The 22,840-nt window shown below is 51.5% G+C and overlaps 1 protein-coding gene across 3 annotated transcripts in view; it reads right to left on the bottom strand.

The window, feature by feature from the left end:
• FAM20A (FAM20A golgi associated secretory pathway pseudokinase) overlaps nucleotides 1–22,840 on the bottom strand; it is a 51,656-nt gene that overhangs the window by 6,876 nt on the left and 21,940 nt on the right. Inside the window, exons 2-11 of one of the 3 annotated variants that reach the window (XR_004347491.1) lie at nucleotides 12,215–12,399; nucleotides 11,493–11,543; nucleotides 9,908–9,986; nucleotides 5,448–5,540; nucleotides 4,030–4,145; nucleotides 3,337–3,517; nucleotides 2,319–2,428; nucleotides 1,774–1,855; nucleotides 1,209–1,268; nucleotides 45–395 (exon numbers count right to left, since the gene is read on the bottom strand). Coding sequence is in view for 2 of the 3 variants with exons in the window: in XM_032616430.1 (XP_032472321.1) it covers nucleotides 45–207; nucleotides 1,209–1,268; nucleotides 1,774–1,855; nucleotides 2,319–2,428; nucleotides 3,337–3,517; nucleotides 4,030–4,145; nucleotides 5,448–5,540; nucleotides 9,908–9,986; nucleotides 11,493–11,543; nucleotides 12,215–12,399 (1,120 nt within the window). In the remaining variant the exon portion in view is untranslated. The remainder of the gene's footprint in view (nucleotides 1–44; nucleotides 396–1,208; nucleotides 1,269–1,773; nucleotides 1,856–2,318; nucleotides 2,429–3,336; nucleotides 3,518–4,029; nucleotides 4,146–5,447; nucleotides 5,541–9,907; nucleotides 9,987–11,492; nucleotides 11,544–12,214; nucleotides 12,400–22,840) is intronic. The other 2 variants (XM_032616430.1, XM_032616431.1) reach the window with 2 other exon arrangements.

The following is a 22,840-nucleotide window of genomic DNA, read 5'->3' as shown; positions in this document are numbered from 1 at the left end:
GGACCAAGTAAGTAAACGTAAAGAAAGAAACTTCTCGAACTTACTTCCTTTCCCGCCGACAGTGGTGGGGGCTGACGTCTGGAGAGCCTTCGCCCCCAGTGTCTTCTCAGGCACGTCTTAATGCAAACCCGGTAAGAAGGGAATGGATGAAGGGTGACAGCTATAGGACTTGGCGGTCCTTGGCCCAGTCGTCCCGCCAAGCATCTCCTGCTCCTCGGGGAATCCGAACAGAAGTGCTGTGTAATAATGGCTTCTCAAGGAAATTGAAAGCTAACGAGAGAAGTTTCCAGCAGGTGAAATGATGGAGATGTTTGCCGTCTCAGAGGCTGCGGGTACCGCCAGGCTCCAGGTTGTTTCTGCTCGACTTTGTAATTCTGATTTCTCTGTGTCAGATTCTAAAATCAGGGATGGAAATGGGGTAGGGCCAACCTTGCCTTTAGGATTTTGATTTCTTTTTATGTGGGAATGTGACCTGGACTCAGATATGTAAGCAGCTTAGGTGTCCACGCATTGTCATACACAACTCCTGCCTTTCCTACTCAGGAGGAGAGGAAGTGGGTAGGGAGGGAGGCACACGTAAGTTACCCCAAGAAGTGGAGAAAGAAAGTTCAGGCTCTGCTCTGAGTTTTCCAGCTGGAAATAGACACCGTTTTGCTATGTGTGGGCCCCGTATTTCTAATTAGCTCCGGACACTGCAGCTGAGTGGGTGGACGATCTTGACCAGCTTGGCTGGAACACCAGAGAGGTGTAGAGGCAGGGCAGAGGTTCTCTGGAGAAATGCTGGCCAGGCAGAGGCCTGAGGACTTCCTTTAATCTGACATGAGTTTATGGGACTTCAGTCAGGATTTTGCTTAGCTGGTGATCAGGCAGTAATACCTATGAGCTTACGTGAGTGCGGGGCGCAGCAGAGGTCTGGTTAGTCCTGTCAGAGGCCGTCGGGCTCTTCGAAAAGTGAGTGATGATCTGAGTGTGTTATTAAAGCGGGCGACCGAGAGGTTTTAAAAGATTAGATCCTAAGTCATCTGCTGAGAGATGAAGGTGTGAGAAGTGCTGGGGACAGTTCTGTGGTTGTAGCACAAGGAATGAGGTTGTTCCTGTCATTCTACCCACCCACATCCTCGGCCAGTGAAAACTGATGACCTGCGCAGCTTGGTGGCAAGCAGGACGAAGTGTCACAGTTGTGACCCGTCCCTGAACGGAAAGCTCACCGGCAGCACTGGGAGAGCGGCGAGAGGATGGAGATTTCGTCGTGGGAGTGCCGTCCAAACCTGCAGGGAGGAGAGACAGGCTTTCACGGGGGCACGGGGTGTGTGGGGGGGGCAGGCACCACCTCCCGCCTCAGTGCTTCCTCCTGCCTCCCCCTCTGCCGTTTTTGAATCCCAGCTTGGGGTAAAATGCCAGGGATCACGGCCGCTGCCTCTCCAGCCCTTCTCCGTCAGGTCACAAGAGCCTCTGTCCACAGCTGGCAAAAGCAAGCATCCGTCCATTTATGCACCGGCCGCACAGGGCCAAGGCCGAGCACGAGGATGATGCGCTGGGTCTCCGGGAGGGGACCGTGGGGTGGGTTACAGAAAACGTGGATCTGCTTCCTAGCGCTCTTAGGCTGGAGGAGAGTCAGGCGGTACTCAGCAAAGATCAAGAGCAGAGGAAACGGGGCCAGGAGGGCCCGGAGGGGGCGGGACGCGACCGTGGAGGCCCTGGCTCGGGCCCTGCCGCCCCCGGGGCCGCTGCACAGCGGTGCCGCCGCCGGAGAAGGGCCGTGGGGACGCTCACCCCCTGGCGTTGTCGAGGTGAATCAGGAACCCGTCGTCCCCAAATTTGGTGAACGTCTCGTAGTGGTGCCGGTCCATGTTTCCTGTGGAGGAGGGGAGGCGTGGGCGCGGGCTCCCGCCCTGCGAGACCCCGCGGGGCTCGGAGGCCTGCGGGCTGCTCAGAGGCCGGAGTCGGAACCCGGGCCGCCAGCTGTTGCGCCCCCAGGTGGCCGGTGGAATCGCGGAGGGGGCAGGAGGGAGCCAGGCAGGCGGGCAGAGCCGGTGTGAGCTGCCGTCCCGTCGGGGGCTTTTCCCACCCGCGCCGGCGCCCCGCCGGGCCGCCTCCCAGGGCGCACAGCGGCCTTCCTGCCGAGCCTTCCGCTCCCTGGGCCGCGCCGCTGCGCCCGCTGTGCGCCTCCCCGCAGCCCCCTAGCAGGAGGGCGGCCCGCTCACTCCTGTCCCCGGGGCCTCTACCACTTGGAGCCCGTGGATGGCGCGAGGTTATGGAGGCCGGGTGGCCCAGGCCGCAGGGTCCCCGCCCGGCCGGGCCCCGCGGGCAGCACCCACCCGTCAGGAAGTCGAAGATGGCCATGTCGATGATGTTGAGGAGGCGGCCGCTGCTGCTGTGCGGGTAGACCTGCTTCACCGTGTCGCAGTAAAGAGGGTTGACTTCCCACCTGAGGGGAGAACAGGGCCTGGGCTGCAGAAGCCCGGACGGCAAGGTGTCCGACCCGCATCCATGCCCTCCGGTCCTGCCCGGGCCGCTGGCGGCAGGCGCCCCCACGAGGACCTGGGCAAGGACCCGCGGGACCGGCAGACGCCCTGGGTGAGAAGCGGTGGGGCCCTTTCTCCGCGCGTTTCCGAGCATCGCCTGGCTGGGCGCCTTACTGCCCGTGTGCCGGGAGGGCACCCGCTCCCTCTGCGGCCCCTCGCCCAGCCTCTCGGGCGCTTGCCCTCCGGTCTCCCGAGCCGCTCGCAGCCCCCCCTGCCAGCCATCCTCTGCCATTCCTCTGCCACGTGGGCTCCTCCGCCTAGAACGCCCCCAGGTCCCTTTTCGTCTGGGGGGGGGGTGTCTTCCTCAGCCTTCACGAGTCCCTAAGGATCTGTCACGTCCCCCAGAAATTCTGGCCCGGTTACTCCTCTTCCCACCACGGTTGGGGTGGCTGGATCGACGAGCCCATTCATTCAGTCACCTCGTATTAACCGAGGACCTGCCCTGTGCCCGGGAGTGTGCCACGCCCTGGGGAACAACCGTGAGGTCCCGGCTTCATGGCGTGGACTCAGCAAACCCGGCCCCTCCCGCGGCCTCCCCGTGGGCCTCTCTGCGGGACAGCAGGTGGGCACAGCCTGGCTACCGTCTGCCGCCCCGCTAGACCGCAGAGCTTCTTGAAGGGACAGCCCAGGTCTGTCCTGTCTCCCCCAGCCTCCAGTGCTGGGTACGCAGTGGGCTCTTTATAACCAAACGCATGAACGAAAGGGACAGAACGGACACCAGGATCCACGTGAGACGAGGCAGAGGAGGACTGAGGCAGCGTCAGGGCTCCCCAAGCCAGGCGAGCGAGTCCTTGGTCCAGGGGCCACTCACTCCTCTTTGCCCGCCAGCGAGTAGGAGCGGATCCAGGGGCTGGGGACGGACAGCCGGGGGGCCAAGTTGAGGGACGGCAGGAATGCGGACAGGGAGCCCTCCAGCAGGTGCGGGTTGCCGCATACGGCGTACTCCGTCTTGCACAGGTACGGGCACTTGGCGAAGAAACACACGTTGCTGGCTAGAGGCGGAGAAGGAGAGCGGTAAGCGGAGGACGCACGCCGTCCTCCTGCCCCACGAAATCCATGAGGAGGGAAGGGAAACCCTGAACCCGCGGCTCGGGGGGGGAAAGGCCGGGGAAGAAGAAAACAGCGCCTTTTCCCGATGTAGGGGCTTGTGGATGCTCTTCAACTGAGCATCCTGGGGACCAGCTCTCGAACGTCTGAGTAGAGACGGTGTGGGACCAGCCTTGCTGCATCGCGCCCACGCGACCAACCCAGCCTTTGTTCGGATGGGTGCATCTGATTCGGGGGCGGCCAGCATCAGAGTTCAGGGCCCAGGCTGGTGAGCATCTCATGTCCAACCGTCTCCCATCCCCAGGTCACCTTGTGTGACGCCCAGGTGGCCCAGGGTGCAAGTGTCTGATGGCAGCATGTAGCCACCTGATAGGGGATGGGGCCACCAGCAGGAGGTCAGACCACACTGGCCAACCACATTCTTAGACCCAGAGTGTTGCTCTGGCCAGAAGCCTACCTGGAGAGATAAAGAAAACACTCTGCAGGATCTCATTCTTGGTGACCTCCAGGATTTCCTTGGTGACATTGACGAGCCTCCCTACGGTCGGTGGTACCCGTCGGAAGTCCAGAATCCTGAAAGAGGGGGAGCCCAGTTCAGATCTGGGGGATGATCGCCCATTAGAAACGGACCTGCTGCGAATTCCCTGGCGGTCCAGTGGTTAGGACTCCGCGCTTCCACTGCAGAGGGCACGGGTTCGATCCCTGGTCGGGGAGCTAAGATCCTGCCCGCAAGCCAAGCGGCAGGATCCAAAAAAGAAAAAAGAAAGAAATGGACCGGCCTTCTGACCACACCCAGCCGAGGGCGGGGGTCTCCGCAGTGCAGAGCTGACCGTGCCGAGGGCTAGCCTGCATCTAAGGGGCTGGGAGAAGGGGTGGGAAAGGAATCCTTATCCCATGAGGCCTCCTGGGCAAAGCTTCCACCCTCCACGCTGTGTCCTAGCTCAGTGCTTCTCACGCTCCAGTGTGCACGCGTCACCCGCAATCTCGTTCAGATGCAGCTCTGAGTCAGTGGGTCCAGGGTGAGGCTGAGAGTCTGCATTTCTGAAGAGCTCCCGGGGGTGGCCAGGCTGCTGGTCCCCAGACCACACCTCGAGTAGCAACGACAGGCAAACAGAGGGAGCTAGGAAATTGAGGAAGGTGCTCTCACCTTTTAATATCGTAACCTTGAGACCCTTTGGGGAAATGACATTCTTGCCACTTTCAGGGCAGGAAACTAGAGCCAGATCGCAATGTCAGGTTCAGGTGTAGCTGGGGCAGTCTGGCAGGGTTAGTTTTCTTACTAAGTGACTCTTTTCATTACCTTAAAAGGCCTTGTGGGGCTTCCCTGGTGGTGCAGTGGTGAAGAATCCGCCTGCCAATTCAGGGGACACGGGTTCGAACCCTGCTCTGGGAAGGTCCCACATGCTGCGGAGGAACTAAGCCCGTGCGCCACAACTTCTGAGCCTGCGTGCCTTAGAGCCCATGAGCTGCAACTGCTGAGCCTGTGAGCCGCGACTACTGAGCCCGTGCGCCACAACTACTGAGCCTGCGCTCTAGAGCGCAGGAGCCACAACTACTGAAGCCCGCGTGCCTAGAGCCCGTGCTCCGCAACAAGAGAAGCCACCGCATTGAGAGGCCCCCGCTCGCTGCAACTAGAGAAAGCCCGTGCACAGCAACAAAGACCCAACACAGCCAAAAATAAAATAAATAAATAACAAAAAGGCCTTGTGATTTTCGATCCATGGGGTTGGATGGGTCATGTTGGGTTTGAAGGTGTTGGGACCCACGAAGAAGATGAAGTACCAGGAGGAAGTGGGGGCGGGCCGGGTCTCCCTGGGGCGCCCTCTGGGGATTGGCCTCCGCAGTCAGCGCCGCCTCCCTGGGGCCAGACCCTACCTGTCCAGATGGAAAGCTGCAATCTCAGCGTTGTGTCTCTGAAAATCAATGAAGTAGAAGAAGTCCTCGGGCGTCTCTTCATCTCGCAGCTGTCTGGAAGGAAGGAATCACGCCCTGGACTCAGACCTCAGCTGGGAGCCTGAGAAAAGAGCTGACACACGTGACCAGACGGAAAGGAAGACACGCTTTTATGCTTTCCAGGGATGCACAGATGATGGGACAGCACATCAGGAACAGCCCGTGGCTCCCTCGGCTGGGGAGACCGGCAGGCGGGAGGAGCGAAGCTTCTTGCAAGATGCGGACCATCCTGGAGGCCCCCGGGTGCCAAGCCTCCTTCTCGAGCAGCTCTGGTGACGGCCGCTGATTGTCTGAAAAGCCCAGTGGTTGGAGGGAAGAAATCCATTCTTCCGCAGACACACAGAAGACAAGGCACTGGCTAACACACCAGAGGTTGTGTACACCCGGGGGCCAAGGATTAAGAGAGGTGGGGTACGAGACAAACTTTATAAAAGGAAAAGTGCCCTACAGGTGCAATCTAGCATGACTGACACGGAAGAGCGAAAAGTTCTGGGTCTGGGAATCGACCGTCTACTCGGAGGCACCTCACCTGGGTCGTGAGAGCGGGTCCTGCCAGGGATCGAAGGGAGGCTGATGCAGAGGATATGTACTTACGTACATTAAAGAATCCCTACTAGATTCCTGAAAAGCACCATCCTGCCTGGTCATGAAGGGCTGGCTGGCTAGGTATGTTTAGGTGCCTCCCAGTAATATGAAGGGCATCCCGGCTGCTGCCCCAGGTTGACTGGCCCCAGTGCTGATGATAATCCTTGGAAGAAGGATGATCTTCAAGTAATTTTATAATCCACCGTGCGGGGCTGCACGAGGGCTGTGAAAGCATGTAAATGTAAATCAGCATAATGTGTAATGAGCTGTAAGTACGCGGCGCCTGCAATGGAAACAGTGATGGGCGCTTCGTCCCAGACACCAGCCAGTCCTGGAAGCCACGGCAAGGGGCTGCCCAGAGTGGGCACTCTCCTTTAGAAGGTGCAGCCGCACTTAGAGTACGGCCCAGGCCTGACCCAGGGCTGCTTACAGCCTCGCCGAATGTCCAGGTCAGCAAGGACTGTCCATGTGTCCTCAGCTCGTTTTCGTCCCTGAATTCTGTATGTAAGAATACACAGTCTGGGAATTCCCTGGCGGTCCAGTGTTTAGGACCCGGCACTTTCACTGCTGTGACCCACGGGTTTAACCCCTGGCCAGGAAAAAAAAAAAAAAAAGGTAAAGAAAAAATTAAAAAAAAGAGAGAATACACAATCTCTGGGATGCCCTTTAGAATTTTCTAAACCATCATTTCTTCATTTTTGTATGGCATATTTAGGCATGATTTTAAATTTGGAAATCATTTCTCCTTTACGTCGGTACTTCCCAAAGCTTGAGAAGCACAGATGTATTTCTCATTGCATCTATTGAATTATATCACATTAAAAATATAATCTTTGTGGTCAGAATTTGTATTACCCAAAGATAAATTTCTACTTTCCTTTTTTAAAAAGGGACAAATGCTCTTTACTTTACATTACTCATAGGAAAAAAATGCATGCTTTTTCAAGAAATACATTTTAAAATGATACTTCGGCTTGGGACTAAATTTTAGAAACTGCAGATTAAACTTTGTGTTATGGCGTGAGTGTAGATCAAATGGCTTTTGTGACCTAATGTTGGAAGCTTTTGCATTACACTCAGGGAAACAGCTGGTTCAGTTGAGCACTTTTTGCGTTTTGTTCGTAATTGACAAGGCAGAGAAGAGATTTCAGGCTGTTATTTCATGGGCTTTCTTGCAAATAAAACACTACAAGTGTGAGTCGCTTTTTCTCCCCCAAATAGAGCTCATCCACCCTCTATTAGCTTCCAGTTTTTAAAATTACAGACATTTTCATGTGCCACATACGAATTCTGCTCAGAGAATGCAATGCGTGGATGTGGCGATAAATGGTGAATTCGCAGATTTATCATTATTTTGACGCTTCTCTTTAACATCTCGTGTTTCTACATCAGTGTTCCTTCTGCTTCCTCTCTAACTGATGCTCAGTTAGGACTATACATTAAACATGCACGACTAACCATAACGATCATTTAAAACTCTCCGACGGCCCAAAGACGTCGGTGGCTCTGTGTCCAGCTGAGTGGCACCCAAGAATTTGTGCCTGCTTCTGGACCTGGGCTGATGGCCCTGTGTGCGCAAAGCTGTCGCTTTCTTTTAAAAGGAACACAGTTCTTTTTAGTACTTTATAGGCTTGAATATAAGATGAGACCCTCCCTCGTCAAACTGTCCCTCAGAAAAGGGAGTCTTAACGTATTCAAGGGCTCCCTCTCAATTTCTTTATTTTGTCTGGGACAGATTCATTCAGCTGAGATGCTGCTTTTATTACCTGACTGGACTGGTTAAAACAGGCTGCTGGTGGTGACAGGGGCAGAATTTAACATGGATTTAACATTGATCCCAAACTCGACTCCAGCGATGCTGAGGACCAATGTCAAAAATTTTGGACAAGTGACATGTGAGACGGGGTCGGGGGGAAGCAATATTTCCAAATCTCTGTATTGTTTTATGAGATTTGTTTTCATGGTTAAAATTAAATACAGGCAGACATTCCCTCGTTTCATGTACATCGTTTTATATATATATATATATTTATTTATTTATTTATTTGTTTGTTTATTTATTTTGTAGTACTCCATCTGTTTCTTTTCTTTTCTTGTCTTTTCTTTTTTTTCAGTACGCGGGCCTCTCACTGCTGTGGCCTCTCCCGTTGCGGAGCACAGGCTCCGGACGCGCAGGCTCAGCAGCCATGGCTCACGGGCCCAGCCGCCCCGCGGCATGTGGGATCTTCCCGGACCGGGGCACGAACCTGCGTCCCCTGCATCGGCAGGTGGACTCCCAACCCCTGCGCCACCAGGGAAGCCCTGTTTCTTTTCTTTTTTGAATTTTATTTCTTTTTAATGCAGCAGGTTCTTATTAGTTATCTATTTTATACATATTAGTGTATATATGTCAATCCCAATCTCCCAGTACATCGTTATTTATTTAAATTGACCAAACAACTAGATTTTTGGATTTTCACATGGAAAAATGGAGGATCTCCTTGTGTGGCAGTTGTTTTCAAGGCTGTCCTTGCCTTGGGATTAGAGGGGCCCCCCAGACCAATCCTATTGGACCCCCTGAGGGTGGGATTCAGGCATCGGGGTTTTTCAAGGCTTCCGAAGTGATTCAACACGCAGCTGATGTATTATAAATCTCTCCTTAGTACTTTATATGCCTAAGTATGTAAGTGCTTAGTGCTTTATGAGGGGTTTTGCTAGGGCAGTGCAGGGGTCGGAGCTAAGGCTTTTTATTTAGTGCTCATTCGACCATCAGACCCACCTACAGGGCCTTCAGTATGCCTCTCCCGTTGACGGAAGCTTTGGAATCTAAGTCAGCCGAATGGGATTCCACCGGGAGACCGCGCCTTCTGGCAGAAAGCGTGACTTGGGTAATGAGACCCCCTCCTGGGCCATTTTCTCTTGGGCGTGTCGTGTCCAGGGGACCATTCCTGATTCAGGAATCTCAAACCTCTGCTGCAGACCCTTTGGGGGCCAGGAACCCATACGCACACCAAGCTCTGTCCGTAGACTGAACACCTATTATTTCACCCACATAGACACACTACAAAATTTTAAAGGCATGTATTTGCTGTTGTTACGAATAAAATAGAAATTAATTTAAAAGTGTGACTGGCTGTAGAGAACAAACGTATGGACACCAAGTGGGGAAAGCCGGGAGGGGGGTGATGGTGGTGGGGTGAACTGGGAGATTGGGATTGACATGTATACACTAATATGTATAAAATAGATAACTAGTAAGAACCTGCTGTATAAAAAATAAATACATAAAATTAAAAAAAAAGTGTGTTTGGCTTCAGGGTAGCCTTTCTTCATGGTCTAGTTTTTCAACCAAAACAAGTATTATTATGCAGATATCTCTAAACTTTTATGAGGGTCCTAGCCCTGGAAAAAAGCGAGGCTCATTTCTGGAGGTGGAGTGTGAATTTGGCAGTCCAGCTGCCTGGTTTGAATCCTGCTTCCACTGCTTGTAGCTGGGAGGTTGGGGCAAGCTGGCCTCTCCCGGCCTCAGTGTTTTCATCCATAAAGTGGACATTGTAACAGTCCCCAACTCATAAGATAGTTGATGATCCAAAGGCACAATGCATGTCAAGTGTGTAGCAGAAACACTAGCAAAGACCCAGCTCTTACTATTTTGACTCGTTATCACCAAAACAGTTGTATGCTTTTGCAGATGGCCCCAAAGAGAGTCTCTAAATGCTTGGCTTAAAGATTTTAGACCACTTTTATTCATTTTTGGTCAGAACTCCCCCAGGGCTGCCACAGCTGTGCATATGGAGGTGAGGAGAGCAGTCACTTACCTCATAGGTTTGAACATGGCCTTCCCGAAGTCCGAGAACCTCAGAACCAGTTTGAGGTGGACCCCACTGGGTTTCACGACTGTTTGGGGAGAAGGGGGAGTTAACGATGCTTCTGGGCCCAAGGTCCAGGCTGTGATCATTTCCTCATTCAATAAACCCAGCCCATTTCTTCTCTTCGCCCTTCTCACTTGAGACCCTAAAGAGTGGGATTTGCTCACAGAGCCTGCAGGGTACGGTCCAGCGGGTCAGGCCGTGGAGAGTGTGTCCAGCGACTCAAGATAAAACTTTCTCTGCTGTTACAGGGCAAGGGCAAAACAGTGCAGGTTTCCCCAGAGAGACACTCGCTGAAAACCCCAAAGGATGTTTTCCTAAGAAGAGCTGACCCCTTCCTCTTCGCTTTAGCTGTGCCTTAAAGACTCTGACTATGCCACATGTTACATGGCATTAGACTTGGTTATTGATATCTCTTCCTACGTAAGACTGGACACCTGGGCTGTGATGGGGCTTGGTGACACCTGCGGTGCACGTGCATGGTCCTGCCAGTGGGTACCGCCTCCTGATGTGTGTCCTGGGCACCTCACTCGCCTGGCCCTGCCCCTGCCCTGCCGTCAGTCCCGCGAGGGGCAGGATAATGCCTCCCTCACCTTTGCCTTCTAAAAAATGGCAAACGGCAGGGGCGAAACTAAAGAAAACGGAAGCCCCAGGCCCTACAAACTTGTGTCTTTAACAAGTCGTGACCCACGGAAATTTCTGACGTGTGCTCAGTTCATCGAGGTCACTGGAGGGGGCTCCTCGTGGCCGGCAGTGACTGGTGGGATCTCAGTGTCCAGGTACACCTGTACCCAAGTCACAGCGCCCTGGCAGGGACCGTGCTGTATCTCACATCTATCTTTTTGATTCTACTCATCATTTACCCCAGGGCGTCTCAACCTTGGCTGCATGAGGATCACCTGGAGTGTTTTTATATAAAATGCTGGTGCCTGGGCTTCCCCCTGGCAATCGAATCAAAACCCCTGGGGTGGGGACCAAGACGCAGCAATTTTTAAAGCTCCCCGGGTGGCTACTCTGACGCCGGGTTGAGAACCACCGTCCTGCACCGCTGCTTCTTAAATCTGAAAATGTACTCTAGTCCCCTGAGGATTTTGTGCGAATCCAGATTCTGACTCAGAAGATCAGGGCGGGGACTGAGATTCTGCGTTTCTGGCAAGCTCCTGGATGGTACGGAAGATGCTGGGCCAATGACCAGCTGCCACCCAGCAGGGTCCTACCCAAGAGCTCCTCTTAAATGCCTTTTCTTTTGTGCGGGAAGGTGGGGAGAAATGTAGGTTCTCAGAGATGAGGCAGAGGGACCCATGCTCCTCAGCTGCTGATGGAGCCCCACGGAGTGGGCAGTGGGACCTTCACGTTGCTCCCAGGTACTGGGCTTCACAGGGCAGTGAGGGGATGGAGGGGGATGGAGGGGGGCAGGGTGGGGCCACGGCGGGGGCGGGGCCAGGGCCTGGGCGTGGCCGGGGCCAGGGCCTGGGGGCGTGGCCGGGGCCAGGGGCGGGGCGGGGCGGGCCGGGGGCGGGGCCGGGCCACTTACTCTGGGTGCAGTCGCAGGCTCCAAGCAAGGCTTTCTCGTCCTGACTGTAGTCTGCGAAGGAGGAGCAGGGCGCTGAGAACCCTCGACTCTGGTTCAGACACCAGAGGGGGAGCCTGGAAGGCAGCCTGGGGCCCTTGCGCATTCAATAGGGGACCTCCCCGAGCCCCATTTGGGGCCGCAGCCTCCCAGCCTGCTCCATCCAGGCCCCGTGCTCTCTAGCCCTTCCGTGGACGCTCCAGCAACAGCTGGTGGGGAAACGGGTGCTGGCTGGTGTCTGCAGATCCCTCAGTGTGTCCCTTAGGCTGGCATAGTGCTCGAGGCCTCAGGCAGCAGGCCACCACTGCGTCCTCGGCCAGGTCACTTTTAAACTCTCCGAGCCTCAGTTTTCCCATCTGTCAAGCGGCAGTGATAATGTCTACATCATGAGATCACTGTATAAGACAGAGTCGCCAGATTCAAAAGGAGCAGTGGATCAGTAGTGGCCATCACCTTTCTGTAAGCTACGGACACCTCCTGTGCGTCCCTTATGGGGTTGTGATGAGATCACGGTTGTAAGATCTCTTTCAAAGGGAAAAAGGTCCCTGTCTGTGTTTTTCTGCTTCTTTCTCTCTTGGGTGTCAGAACCAACCCTTTACCACTTCACCCTGGAGCCTGGCCTGGTTGGGTTACCCAGCCTCTCTGGGAGAGAGTCAGTCCATCCCGCCTGGTCCTGTGACCCTCACCAGCGCTGATGGTGGGAAGGTGCCTCATGTCGTGGAGAAGTTTGCTGACGACAGGACTGGACCGGGAGTACAGGCCGTGGCGGCTGATCCCCAGGTGGAACTGGATCCAGCTGGTCTCCAGGCGGAGCTGCAGTGGGGGATCCAGGGAAGTGAGATTCAGCTGCTCTTTGTATATCCTGTGTCGCCTGAAAGAGCCGGAAGAGTTTTTCTTCAGCTGCGGGAACAAGAGAGCAAAGACCTGCCGAAGCGCCTCGTCTGGACTCTCCGTTCTTTCATTCACTTGGCACCTGATATGTATGAGGCTTGAGGCTGTGCTTAGGGTACCATGGGGGACAAAGCAGCCACAGGGCTTCCCTGCCCTCAGAGAGTTTACAATCCAGTGAGCGAAACAGGCAAACAGTTACACAGTGTCACACACACACCCGCAAATACCTAACCACAGACCGCGACGAATACCGTGGAGGAAAAGCGCAGACGGTTAAGAGTCAAATTAGGGGCCTCGTATAATCTGGGATCTCAGGGCGTGATCCTGGGCCGCTTCCAGCACTTTCCCATGAAAAAGTGTGTATTTTATACTTCCCAATATTTCCTGACCTTAGGAGTCAGGAGGTAGGAGAGAGAAGGTAATTGATGAGAATGGAAAGAACGAGGGTCAGGATTGTTAAGGAGAGCTGGAAGCTGAGTGAGATTAATCAATACGTCCTAGGAGAAAAGAAGAATTAATTAGCCGTGTACTGTTGGTCCTGCTTAGGAAACTTTCCTGCCAGGATAAAAAGAAAAAGCTGAAAAACAATGCCACTGCCGCGCAGAGGCTCAGAGCCCAGTCTGGGAGACAAGCGGTACGTCTGTGAAGTCATCAGAGCAGAATATAAGGCAGTTGTAATCAACTGCTGGACATGTGTTCAGACAAAAACGCCTTAACATTTTGGGGAAGGGAAAGACGATTATATGGTGAAGTAGTCAGAGGAAGACTCCGATGGGAGAAAGTGGGCTTCAGCTGGATCCACATGGGTGGTGTTTGGATTGAAGGGGAGATGTGGGGTGTGCTCCTGGATTGGGGACAACATGGACATTACAAGAGGCAGGCGAGGGACAGGTATAGCTGAGGATTAGAGAGGAAGGATGGATAAAATAGATGGCTGAGTGAACAGATGGAGGTCGTCTGACTGGAAAGCAAGGCAAGTCGGCACATGTCATCTGACGAGGTGAAGCTGACCGGGACGGGCTAGGTGGGATTATGGGGCAGGGTTTGCGAGTCCCTATACATCCGTATTTATCAAACCGTGATACCTTACCTCTGAGGTCTGTGATGGGGTACATAACAAAACAAACACGGCCGATATTCTTGGCGTGTCAAATGTTCTCACTGGTAAATAGTTTTAAAAATTACTTTTATATTAAAATAAATATAGACACGTTATGGGGAGGGAAATGAAACAATCAGTTTTAATAAAAAACAGTAGTTTTCCAAGAAAATTTCACTTGGTCACCTCAGACTTTACCTCCAAGGGTCCAGACCCTCAGGAGGGAATGGAGTTTTGTCTTGTTTTGTTTTGTTCTGCACTCACCTCGCCCTGTGTGAATACAGTCAAATAATAACGCTGTCCTGGATGAAAGTCATTTGTCTTGAGGAAGAGGCTCAGGTTTATAGACTGATGTGGAAGGATGGATGTCTGGCAGCTCTTGGTCCTAGCCTTCTTGGTACCTGCTCCAGGGTCCTGGTGGCCTCTGGGTGCCCCTACTTTTGGAGACCTTCGCCTTTTATCATGTCACACATATTAAAATCCACCCCTCATTCAATATTTGTTGCTATCCCTTTTGAAAGTTTTATCATTCTGAATCTGTTAAGAATAAAGTATCAAAATAAACAAGCAACAACAACAAAGAATATCGTATCTAGTAGTATAACCAAGTCAACGCTGGCTCATTGTTCTGTGGACATTTCGTTATATATTAATCCATCTCGGTTTGGGGTTTTTTGGGTTTTTTCTTTCCATTTCTGAGCCAATCCATTGTCTTTGTCCAGGCCTCAGAGCATTGTCAAAGCTTTCGTAAGTCTCAGGCACCGTGTCCACGTTGTAAATGGATGAAGATCCCTGACCTACTGTCTCCGCCAGCTCAGGCTGCACAAACAAAATTCCACAGGCTGGTGGTTCAAACGACGGGAATTTATTCTCTCACAGGTCTGGAGGCTCAAGTCAAGATCAAGGTGTCGCCAGGTTTGGTTTTCCCTGCAGCCTCTCTCCTTAGCTTGCAGACGGCCACCTTCTTTCTTGTTGTCTCCTGCCACATCTCCGGTGTCTCCTCCTTTTCTTATAAGGACACGGGTCCTATTGGATTAGGGCCCCACCCTGTTGCTCTTTCTTCCAGACTCTTACTGCCACGGTCCTTCCTAGAGAAACAGCTCCATTGGCTCGATCAGATGAGTCCTCCTGGGACGACCCTTTCTTCCTCTCTTTCAATCTGTCGCTTCGTATTTTCTATTCTTCAAGCCATAATTCTGAAAACAGCCAACCGGAAAGAAAGATCTGGTGAAGGGGAGTTCCAGACTGTGACACAACATTATGGTTGAGAACAAGGACGCACATACCAGGCGGAGCAGGCTCAAAAGGAAGGCTTGGACCAAAGAAGCCAAGTCTGTCGGATAAAGAGCTCGGGCCTGGGAGGGATCTGAAAGACCCTTGAACCCAACGTGTTATTCCATTTACCACATTCCTATCCAGGAGTTGCCTGTTTTGTACTTGATCAGCTGCAGTGAAGCAGATGTACCACACCCAGAGTAGCCCAATCCATCAGGCCAGCTCTATTAGGAAGCATTTTCCAATTCCGGGCCAAAGTCTTTCTGAAGCTTCCATCAAGGAGTCCTGGCTCTATCCCCTGGATTTATGCAGAACAAATCCCTTCCTTACACTGTAGCCTTGTAAATATTTGAAGATGGATGTCACGTGACCTCAGTTCCCATCTTCAGGTTGAGTTTCTGCATTCCCTTCACCACCTTCCCAGGCCACGGTGTGATCCATTTGTGATTTTGGTTATGTGGGTCTGTTTCCCTCTTCTTTCTTTCTTTTTTGTCTTTTTAAAAATATTTATCTAATTGGCTGCATTGGGTCTTCCTTTCGGCACTCGGGATCTTCCGTTGCGGCACGCGTGGGCTCTGGAGCACACGGGCTCAGCAGTTGCAGCGTGTGGGCTTAGTTGCCCCGCGGCATGTGGGATCTTAGTTCCCCGACCAGGGATCGAGCCTGCGTCCCCTGCACTGGAAGGCAGATTCTTAACCCCCGGACCACCAGGGAAGTCCCACTTCCCTCTTATTTCTGACACCCAGAATGAAATGCAAGAGCCCAACATGGATTGTCCAGCGCAGAGCAGAAGAGGATAATTACCACCCCCATTCAAGATGTTTTCTTCCTATTAAGGTAGTCAAATAATGAATAAATGTGGAGAAACCACATCACATGTCTCTGAGAAAATAGAGATGTTGTGGCTGGCAGAATTCTAGAACTGGCCTTCAAGGTTCCACGCCCTCATCGCTAGAACCCGTGAACATGATGGCCTGTCACTCCCAGGATTATTCTGTGTTGTGGCACAGTTGACCGGGGGTGAGGAGATGAGCCAGCAGGGCCTAACGTAGTTACATGACTCTTGAAAGCAGAGTTTTCTCTGGCTGGTAGCAGAAGGAACCGAAATGTCTGTCGATGGATGAATGGATAAAGAAAATGTGGTATATACACACAACGGAAGATTATTCAGCTTTACAAAAGGAAATCCTGCCTTTTGCAACAGTATCAGTGCACCTGGAGGACATTAAGCCGAGTGAAATAAGCCAGATACAGCAAGACAGACACTGAGTGATCTCACTTCTATGTGGACTCTGAAAAAGTCAAATTTAATAGCAGCAGAGAGAACAGTGGTTGCCAGGGGCTGGAGGGAGGGGGAAGTGGGGGGATAGTGGTCAAAGGGTGCAAAGTTTCAGCTGTGCAGGATGAATAACCCCTGGGGATCTAATATACAGCATGGCGACTCTAGTTAATCACACTGCACTGTATGCTTAAAATGTACTAGAAGTGTAGATCTTTGTTCTCCAAAAGGAGGGGAGAAAAGATGGCTGGGACATCCCCCCAAGACAGCAAGCTCTGGGCAGGCAGCCTTCCAGCTGGGGGTGGAGGGGAGGCTTGAACTATTGGTGTAATTATCCGAAATGTCTCCGGTTAAACTGCTTCAGTGCTAGCAGTTTACTAGGTCTGCAGGCCACCGGCCAGCTTTTCTTTACTTTCTGCACATTTATTTTTATTTTAAAAGAGAGCCGGGCCAGGTTCTAGTTCCCAAGGCTACTTTGAGGCTTAAACTCTGGGACTGCCCGACTCTCTTGGGAGTCTGGTGGAAAGACTGCAAAGTCCTGAGCTGAGTTAGTCACCCTGAGCTAGAGCAGCAGAAAGAGAAACAATGATTCTGGGATTTGGAGCAGGGCTGGGGAAGAGGTGGGGTTTTCTTAAGCGGGGCTGCAAGCTGATGGGTTCCAGCTACAACAACAGTCCAACAGCCGGGGCTCCAGCCTCCAAATAGAAAAACAAATGTGGCAAATTGAGTGTAACTTCCTCAGGAGGACAAATCGCTCTTAAAACGTTCGTATTTACTATTGGGTGGGGATGCATAGCTCTCTGGTTAGCGATTCTGCCCTTCCCAGGGCCAGTGTCACAGCCTGGGCGGGGGCGGGGGCGGGGGCGGGGTGGGGGAGCACAAAGAAAGGGCATCACGGGGTCCTTCCCACTGGGTTTTTTTTTGTTTGTTTTTTTGCGGTACGCGGGCCTACTCATTGTCGTGGCCTCTCCCGTCGCGGAGCACAGGCTCCGGACGCGCAGGCTCAGCGGCCATGGCTCACGGGCCCAGCCGCTCCGCGGCATGTGGGATCTTCCCGGACCGGGGCACGAACCCGCGTCCCCTGCATCGGCAGGTGGACTCTCAACCACTGCGCCATCAGGGAAGCCCCCGGCTTCGGGTTTTTTTTTTAATGTTTAAGGTAGAGCTGTTGAGAGTTTTCTATTTTTTTTTTCTTTTTTTTTCTTTTTTTTAAATCAGAAACGTTGTCTGTGTGCCCTTTGTTCCTTGGGGACAACCAGCAGGGAGCTGTGCTGGAGCTGGCTTGGACAGGTAGCTTGACATCTGCCGTCGTGGGAGAATTTATACCATGGAAGCTGGCAAATGTGACAGGTCGGGGCTTTTTGGCCCCCAGAGGAGAGCCCGTTCTGCAGCACACCGGCCTGTGCTCTGATTATGGCTGTGTGCATGCAAACATAAAAATCGTAAAAGAGATAACCAGCAAGGACCTACTGTACAGCACAGGGAACTCTGCTCAGTATTCTGTAATAAGGATCTAAATGGGAAAAGAATTTGACGAAGAATGGTTATATGTATCCGTATAACTGAATCACTTCGCTGTACACCTGAAACTAACACAACATTGTTAATCGGTTATACCCCAATGTAAAATAAAAATTTTTTAAATATGGCCAACACAGAAATTACCTGCTTTTTTTACCTGTTTGTTATACCCAAGGAAAAAAAGTGGATTTCTAAAAGCGCAGCTCAATGTGGCAAAAGTAAATATTAAAAAAATATTATATATATGGGGGGGAGGGATTGTTATGTACAGTCTCAGCCAAGATACTCCTGGTCTTTAAACTAGCCTTACTTTTAAAGGAAGAAATAAAGTCGATGCCAAAAAATAAAGCACAAAGTATTGATGGGATGTTGCTTTCATTCACAAAAAACCTCGGTTACAAGTCCCATGACCTTGAGGTGAGGGGTAAAATCCACTCTGCTCCTTACCCTCGGAAGTACTGGAGTTTTCCACAAAAATTGTTCTGAATAGGAAATATTTACACGGTTCAAAATTTTAAATTTCAAAAATCTCCCTTCCATCCCTGTCTGCCCATTCACCGACTTCCATCTCCAGAGGTAACTGATGTGGCCAGTTTTTTCCTTTGTTTCTCTCCCCTTTTACCCTTGTAGGTTTTGTAGCATGAAATCCACACTGTCCTGAAACTTGCTTTGCTCTGGTCACTAGGTTTTGGCAACCGTTCCAATTCAGCACCCAGAACGCTCCTTATTCCTCTGTAAGGTTGCATAGTATTCCAGTGTCTGGGAATCACAGAATTCACCTTATTCCTTATTGGTAAAAATCGAGGTTGTTTGAATTCTTTTGTTACCACAAGCGATGTTGTGCAGTCTGACCTGCAGCTGTGACGTTTCCCTTGTGCGGGAGGATGTCTGTACGGTGACATTCTAGAAGCGGAATTGATGGGTATGAATACATTTGTCATTGTTACAGAAGTTACCAGGCTGCCCTCCTCCAAGGGTGAGCGCTGTGTGAGACGATTTTCATGAGGCTTTGCCAACAGTGTTACTTTTTGATCAACCTAATAGGTGAAAAATGGTATCTCCGTGTATTTTAAATGCGCGTCTCTATCTTGCGAGGAACGCTCAGCTGAGCATCTTTTCATGTGTTCAGGAGTCATGTCTATTTCCTCTGCCCATTTGTGCTGGGCTGTTCATCTTTTTCTTACTGATGGTGCACACGTAGAAAATCAGCTCCTTCTCCCTACTAGGATTTGCAAATGTTTCCCCCGCCCCAATTTTTGGATTTTATTTGGGATGATCTTTTTCATGCAAAACTGTTGATTTTTATAAAGGCTGAAATGACCACTCCTTTTATTCAGGCTCTGACTTCTACGTTATACTTAGAAAAGCCAGTCTCACTTTGAAGTGACAGGAATACAAAACGAAATCAAAGCAAAGCAAATCATGGTTCCTCCTAGTATTTTCTGGTTTCATTTTTTCCATTTAAATATTTAGTAAAAGGTATGTAGAAAATATTTAGTATGGCATGCACCTTTTTCCTCGCTAGATAGCTAGCCGGTTCTCTAAAAATCATTTATTAAACAGTCCATTTAAAAAAATCTCACTGCTTAAAAACATCATCTTTTTTCACACGATAAATTTCCATTTATATTTTGGGGTCTATTTCTGGGCTCTCCATTCTGTTTCATGTTCTGTCTAGCCATGCTCTGGTAGGATAGTCTGAACCTTTTAAAAAACTTCATAAAACACTTTAATAGCTGGTAAGGCTAGTCCCCCTGTATTGCTCTTTTTAAGAGTTTTCCTATGTAGACCAACTTGTGTAGTTACCTACATGAATTTTACAATTATAAGATGCTTTTAAAATGGAAACCTTAAAAGGGTTTAAACAGGCTTACTGAGTAGCATCGAGTATAATGCTTTCTTGCATTATTGATGAAAATACTTCGGCACATCTTTTCAGAGGGCAACTTTCCATTTCAAAATTTATAGTGAGTTTACCCTTTGACTCAGCAGGTGCCCAAGGATGGCTGCCATTTTAAACTATTGTTACTGCTTATAAAGACTAGAGAGCAGGTAGATCATCACATTTGCAGTGGGTCACTAGAAATCACCGGCTTCACAAGCCACAGCAAAATCCTCGGAACATCCTGTAAGCAAGAAGGGAAGGACTTCTGTCTTACTGCTGCGCTACACACTGCCTTTCGCCTGCCCTGGCACGTCTGCAAGGTCACGGATCATCCCAGGGACCCGGGAATCCCACCGTGGCTTGTCTGCGGTCTCTAGGTGTGCTAAGGAAGCAGTAGCCAGGTTATCTTCGGGGCATTAGAGAAAAATGCTTTCTCCATCCTTTGACTGTTCAGGCAGGTCTGGCCTGGGGCTGGGTGGGAAGCCTGGAGCCGGGCACCTCAGCTGCTGCCGCCCAGCTAAGTGAGGGCCTGGGTCCTCTTCCTCGGATGTGGGGAGCTAAGAGTGTGTGGAGGATGTCATTCCTGGCTCTGGTCCCTCCTGGGATTCTCAGGGCAGAGCCCCTGGGGTGTGGTATTCAGGGGCCAGGTGCTGTGAACACATCTGGCAAGGAGGGGAGACAGCTGTGACTCAGAGGGTTCAGGAAGGACCTGGAAGGTTCTCAGAGGCTTGGGCGCCACCCTCCCCCACGCCATGCTCCCAGTCGCTGAGCGCACGGCTTCAGGCCTGAAAAACTTGCTCGGTTCCTCGATTTCCGGTCTGGAGGAAAGACAAGGGGTAGGATAGACCCCCTGCCCACACTTGGTTTCAAGGTGTAGATGCCTCCACTGTGTTTAGGTTCCTCATGGGGCGGGGTCAGGCCCTTTGGGGATAATTCTGGCACCAGACCGTGCAAAGACATACGCAAGAATACTGTCTGACGGCCCATAAAGCGAGAGGCTAGGGCTGGACCAGGACGGGCAGTCGAGGCCCCATCAGTTCTAGGAACAAGCTAGTCACTGCTCAGGCGACCTGGCCGCGAAGCGCAGAAATCTGACTCCCGTCCCCTCCAAATCATTCCTCAAAGCTGCAGTTTCACCTCTGCAACCTCTACAATGTTGCCTTTCCTCCTGTTGCCCTGCCACCCCAGCCCTCACACCTCGCCTGGAGCCTGCAGTGGCCTCTTAACTGATCAGGACTCAAGTCTTCTCCTTCGTCTCTCCAGGCTCCGATCTCAGCCAAATTATCTGGAAATCAGAGCTCCAAGCACGCGTCTCCCTCCTGCAGAATTCTTCGCCACGTCCTCGCTGCCAGCCCTGATTCTGATATCCCCCGAGAGCCCCTCTGACCCCTTCTAGTCTCCCCCCGCCCCCATTCCCTTCCTACCTGAGCACTATGGTTAGTGCTCCCAGACCTTCCTCCCCACCTCGTGCTGTTTCTCCCGTGGGAATGCCTACTGCCACATTTTCATCTCCAGATTCCAGGGTCAAACTCTCAAGGAACGTCCTCTTTGAAGCTTTTCCAATTCTGCAGGTGGATGTGAGCTTTCTCTCTCGCCCCTACAAATCCGTATACACCTCCCATCTCTTCTGCTGTTCTTGCTGTAGGCAACAGGTGCTCAATAAAGTTTGGGGAGCCAATGAATATGCTCCGTACCTCACCCGCAGTGGGTGCACAGCGCTGTAGGAACTACCCTCCGTATTCTTCTGGAAAGACAATTAATGGGAACCACAGGCGTACTCAAGGGCAGCTGACGTGCATGCTTTCTGGATAGCGTATGTTCGCTCTAACGCTAAAGTTTCCAGAAATCCTGCCTGCCGTCCTTCCTTCTTTCTAACCGTAGCATCTCGTAAATTTCCTGGTTCTCCTGAGTCAGGACAGACTGAACCGATCCTGGGAATTAATTTCTGTCCTTTCCGGCTGAAATAACCAGTCTCTCTTTGGCATCTGGACACACGTTCCCTGCCAAAAGCAACGAGGCCAGGCCCTGGCAAGCAGAGCCATCTCAGCTGCACGCCTGAGAATCTGTATTTTGCTACATTCTCTCGTTATGAAGCTGTGATGAGAGATGACGTGCTCTCTGCTTTAAGGGCTCACACTGAGGTCCCCTGGGGAGGAATCTGGTGATAATCCATTAATTATTTTCTAATTGGTTGACCCCCTGCTTGCTTTTTTAGAGCTGTTCATTCCCAGCATGGCTGGGAGACGCCGCGCCTGGTGGAGAAGTACGATGGGGCTCCCCGAACCCCATCATCTGGCTTAGGACGGATCATCTGTGGAGGTTCACAGAGCCCAGACCGTCTGCTCCCAGCGGCCCGAGCAGCCGGAGGGAGGCGGGGCTGTCAGGCACTCAGGCAAAATCTCCTCTTTTGGAAACTCAGTTGAGTGGTCGTTGTGCTGTAGCATCGGGCAGGAGGTGGGGCGACAGCGAAAGATTTCCGAACCATGTGGGTTTTCTTCCCAACAGAGCTCTACGTTTCTCGAGGGCCGGAGCCTGCCTAAGATTTTCACAGCCTCCTTAGCATTTGACAAAGTGCTCTGCGCGCAGGAAGTGTTCTATAAATAACTGATTCTTAGATGCCTCAACAATTTTCCTGCTGCAGAAACTCCATCGACTCCAAAATACTAGCATCAAAACTTGGGGCGGGGGGGCCAAGAATCTCCGGAACACAGGCATCTCTGTTAGAAGGGAACTCATAAGGTTACTTATTTATTATCCTACGGATCTTATGAATCTCCAAAAGCACTCTGCCATGAAGAAAATTATAGAAGCATCACAGCGAGTCTCTAAGGGACTTGGCTTTCGACCTCAATCTGCGCATGTGTTTGATCCACGGGTCGGTTTCAATATTCTTAGCCTCCTTGACATTGGTCTTAGAAAGAACATTTTCCCAGAGTTGCTTCGTTTGGGTGGTGACGAGTTTGGAAAAGTCTTCCTTCGTCTTGTCCTATTTCTCCTGTGAATAAGGAGCTGGTTCAGCGGGACCTGACGCTTACACATTTGGAGGACCACTTTAGGAAAAAAGAGTACAAAACTGTGAATACAAAATTAGGCATGCGCGTGACTATTTCTTTGGAATGAGAAAAGATATCAACAAATCACTAGTGCCCTGAGGAGTTAGATCCCTTTTCCCTGAGATTTCATACTTAACGTAGAAACTGACTCTTCTTCCTAGTCAGCACCCCACTCGCCCCGCGTACAGCTTCCTGCACCCACAGGGGAAGCAAGGGGCGCTGGGCTGGAGCTTTATCAGCTTCGTGGTAGATCTGCCTCAGATGGGCAATTACACAACTCACAACCCAGCGCTTTTGACTGAATACCTG

The sequence above is a fragment of the Phocoena sinus genome, chromosome 20 (genome assembly GCF_008692025.1).
Source record: "Phocoena sinus isolate mPhoSin1 chromosome 20, mPhoSin1.pri, whole genome shotgun sequence".
Taxonomy (NCBI): Eukaryota; Metazoa; Chordata; class Mammalia; order Artiodactyla; family Phocoenidae; genus Phocoena; species Phocoena sinus.
The sequence above is the reverse complement of the archived record's forward strand: the minus strand, read 5'-3'. Positions and strand labels throughout refer to the sequence as shown.